The sequence below is a fragment of the Euphorbia lathyris genome, chromosome 4 (genome assembly GCF_963576675.1).
Source record: "Euphorbia lathyris chromosome 4, ddEupLath1.1, whole genome shotgun sequence".
Taxonomy (NCBI): domain Eukaryota; kingdom Viridiplantae; phylum Streptophyta; class Magnoliopsida; order Malpighiales; family Euphorbiaceae; genus Euphorbia; species Euphorbia lathyris.
In genome coordinates this window covers 84,112,245-84,115,731 of record NC_088913.1, presented here as the reverse complement: position 1 = coordinate 84,115,731, position 3,487 = coordinate 84,112,245, and the positions used below count along the sequence as shown (strand labels likewise).

The 3,487-nt window shown below is 36.4% G+C and overlaps 1 protein-coding gene across 1 annotated transcript; it reads left to right on the top strand.

Annotated features, from left to right (window-relative positions):
• The first annotated feature begins 396 nt into the window (after window positions 1–396).
• LOC136227391 (ferritin-1, chloroplastic-like) lies at window positions 397–3,069 on the top strand. Its single transcript, XM_066016042.1, has 8 exons — window positions 397–791; window positions 1,094–1,177; window positions 1,269–1,329; window positions 1,473–1,560; window positions 2,117–2,178; window positions 2,382–2,447; window positions 2,566–2,629; window positions 2,785–3,069. Exons 1-8 carry the CDS (start codon window positions 502–504, stop codon window positions 2,835–2,837), a joined length of 768 nt encoding a protein of 255 aa, XP_065872114.1. The 5' UTR covers window positions 397–501; the 3' UTR covers window positions 2,838–3,069.
• Window positions 3,070–3,487: the final 418 nt, after the last annotated feature.

Below are 3,487 nucleotides of genomic sequence, written 5' to 3'. Positions count from 1 at the left end.
ATTAAATTCTCTCAAAAACCACCCATCTTTTTCATTTCAAATTATAAAATGTTATCTTTGTTTTCTTCAAAAGGTATAACCATATTTAAAAATAAAGATGAAAACAATAAAATATAGAAAGATTTTGGCAATATTGACCTCCACTCTGCCCGCCACCAGCCATGCAACTTTTCTTTTTTCCTCTAAAGTAAATAAATAGTAAAGCCAACAAAAAAACAAGCTAATTTTAGGGATTCTCTGCCACCGCTACATCTCCAGAACGCTCTCTCAGATAAACCACGTGCCAGACACGCTCCCACTCCTAACTCTCAATCTTTACCCTACACGTGTCCTTTAATCCAATGGGCCATCGTCTTCCCCTATCATTCCTATATCATCTCTTTCTTCTTCACACCAAAAAATCAGTCCATCTACACTCCATTTTCTCCATTTCCATTTTCTTTCTTTTCATTCAGAATTTGAATCTCCTTTTCTCCACTCTCTCTAGAAATTTCTACGAGTATGTTACTCAAGGCTTCTCCGGCTCTCTCTCTACTGAATTCTCGCGGGGAAAACCTGAGTCCTCTGGTTTCTAATACTCTTTCTCCTTCGATTTTCCGGGGAAAAACTGGAAATGGATTTCTTGTTTATGCATCCAAGAGTGCGAATAGCAAGCCATTGACTGGTGTCATTTTTGAGCCTTTTGAAGAGGTCAAGAAGGAGCTCAGTTTGGTCCCTAATGTCCCTCAAGTTTCTCTTGCTCGACAGAAATATAATGACGACTCTGAGGCCGCCATTAATGAACAGATCAAGTGAGTATTTCTCCATTAGGAAAATCTATTTCTCGTCGATTTGTTATGATAAGTTGAGTTTATTATAGTCGTCGATTTTCATTAGTTCTGTGTGTTTTATTTCACATGCTTCTGTTTGTGATTTCTTTTTTATCTCGTACTCTAATCTGGAACTCGATTTACTTGGTTATTTGGTTGTACCAATTTCGATTCATTTTCTCCAGTATTTTTAGGCCTGCGTTTCTTCTTTTTATAAATATAGATTTGTTTTTGTCCATATATGTTTATACTTCTCTAATTTGGTTGCCTCGAATGATCGGCAGCGTGGAATACAACGTCTCATACGTATACCATGCGATGTTTGCTTACTTCGACAGAGACAACGTTGCTCTCAAGGGTCTTGCGAAGTAAGTATCTCTCAGTATGTCGCAGTTAATGAATAAGCTGAGTTTTCTTTGTGATTCTATTTTGAAGCTCACTTTTGCGTTTTTTGGATAGGTTTTTCAAGGAATCAAGCGTCGAAGAAAGAGAGCATGCTGAGAAATTAATGGAATACCAGGTTGTTTGACTTTGACAGTTTAAATTGATGGTTTTATTCATTTTTTATGCTATTATTTGTTTCGATCGTGCGAGTTGTGCTCTAGTATGTTCGTTAATTGCATAATGGAATTGAGATCTCAATCATGGATTAATCATTTTCAGAACAAACGTGGTGGAAAAGTGAAGCTGCAGTCTATAGTGATGCCTTTGACAGAATTTGATCATGCTGAGAAAGGAGATGCGCTGTATGGTGAGTTTTACATCAAGCTGCTGCTTATGTATGTTGTAAAGTCTTACCAACTTGATTGGATGTTGATTACTTGTGTTGCCTTTGATAATGTAAAATGCATACTGTTGAATTTTATGCAAATTCAGATTCTGTTTGGATGATGTTATACTATGTTGTTAATGGAGCATAATGTGACTTGTGGTTTGAGTTGGATAAGCTGTTTCTAGGATGATCAATTTCTAGTGAATGACCATATGTTTACTCCTTTATAAAGAACTGCTTATGCATCACTCTATTCTAACTGGTTTGCTATTGGTCCTGTGATGTCTGTTTGGATGTCACATACATCCGATCAATATCATCATTGTGTATTATGAATGCTAAGGTGCTTTTTCAGTATGAAAAAGGTGATGCATTTTGTGGACTCTCTCTGTTTTTTCAATTGCATTCTTTGCAATTCAGAAATTTGGGACTGGCTTGACTTGAGATCCATGTTTATGACGTGGTTGTCTGAACAGTGTGTTGTTTCTCAATACTGTTTTGTTGGAGCTAATTTCATTATATTTTCATATTTCAGCAATGGAACTTGCTTTGTCTCTGGAAAAATTGACAAATGAGAAGCTCTTGCACCTTCACCATGTAAGCCACTTGTACTGCATAATGTTGCTTCTTAAGTTACAAGAGAATACCCTAATGCATGAGAGTTTCCTGGCAATACATTTCTTGGTCTATGAAAAGGGCCATCCTGCAGAGTGATTTTTTTTTTTTAATGAATAAATCCTTTGGAGTTTCTAGTTTTGTTAGCCATATCATCAGAATTTGATTGTATATCTAACCAACAGGTGGCTGAGAAGAACCACGATGTTCATATGGCAGATTTCGTTGAGAGCGAGTTTCTGGGAGAACAGGTATGATTTTATGGTCATCTAGGTCTCTAGGTGATTATGATTTTTTTTTTCAACTTAGATGCCCCTTTGACATTTGTCGAAGTTTGATTTTGGCCTTTTCAACTGTTTCCTGCTTTAGGTGGAAGCCATCAAAAAGATTTCTGAATACGTTGCTCAGCTGAGACGTTTGGGTAAAGGACATGGTATGTATCGAAAAACTTTCTTCATAGCCGCTTGTTGAAGAACCATTTTTCTTGAACATTTCTCATCATAATTATCCTCTTGAACTAAAGCTCATTCTTTGTGAACCTGAGTTTTTTCTATTCTCTGACCTTTGCTTGTTTTCATGGATTAACAGGAGTATGGCACTTTGACCAGATGCTTCTCAATGAGGAGGCAGCTGTCGCATGATAATGGAGACTTCTTATTTGCTGTTATGAGTAGGATCTCGAGGGTCATTCTGTGCTATCTTTTTTGGGTTAGACTATTTTGTTCTGAGATTTCTGGAGTGTAACTAGCACAAACATTAGATGATGTTGATAGACAATTAGATGATTAAAAACCGGATTTAGTCCTCTTTCTTGAAGTGGTTATCCTGTGCAAGAGTAATTGAAATATATGGATATGGTTTCTTTTCTTCCTATATTCATGGTTCTGGTTCTGCGACCTGAAAAAATATTGCTTTTGCTTCTGTGATGTACGACCCATTAGATGTCTATTTCTTGCTTTTGCTTCTGTGGCAATAATGCGTCATTTGATGTCCATTTCTTGCTTTGTTTCTGTGGCTATATGAGTCATTAGATGTCCATTTCTGTATACATGGACTAACCTATCAAATTTACCCATAGTTGATGATTCTAGCCCTGGACCATCAAATGGTGGCCAACATTAAGGAATTGCTAGTGTCCTATAAATTATTGTTTTCTTTTCTATTGAGTCATCGTGTTATGTGGTATATACAAAAACATATATATTTTGTATGATTATATTATACAGTAAAACCTCTATATAGGAATACGTTTGGGACCGGACAATTTGTATAACAATTGGGAGGTTATTCT

What these genes read in the sequence shown, in the direction of transcription:
- LOC136227391 (XM_066016042.1), top strand. Translation starts at nt 502, where the DNA reads ATGTTACTCAAGGCTTCTCCGGCTCTCTCTCTACTGAATTCTCGCGGG. An exon ending in AGAAATTAATGGAATACCAG is followed by an intron (nt 1,330 to 1,472) that starts GTTGTTTGACTT and finishes AATCATTTTCAG; the next exon opens with AACAAACGTGGTGGAAAAGT. An exon ending in GAAAGGAGATGCGCTGTATG is followed by an intron (nt 1,561 to 2,116) that starts GTGAGTTTTACA and finishes TTCATATTTCAG; the next exon opens with CAATGGAACTTGCTTTGTCT.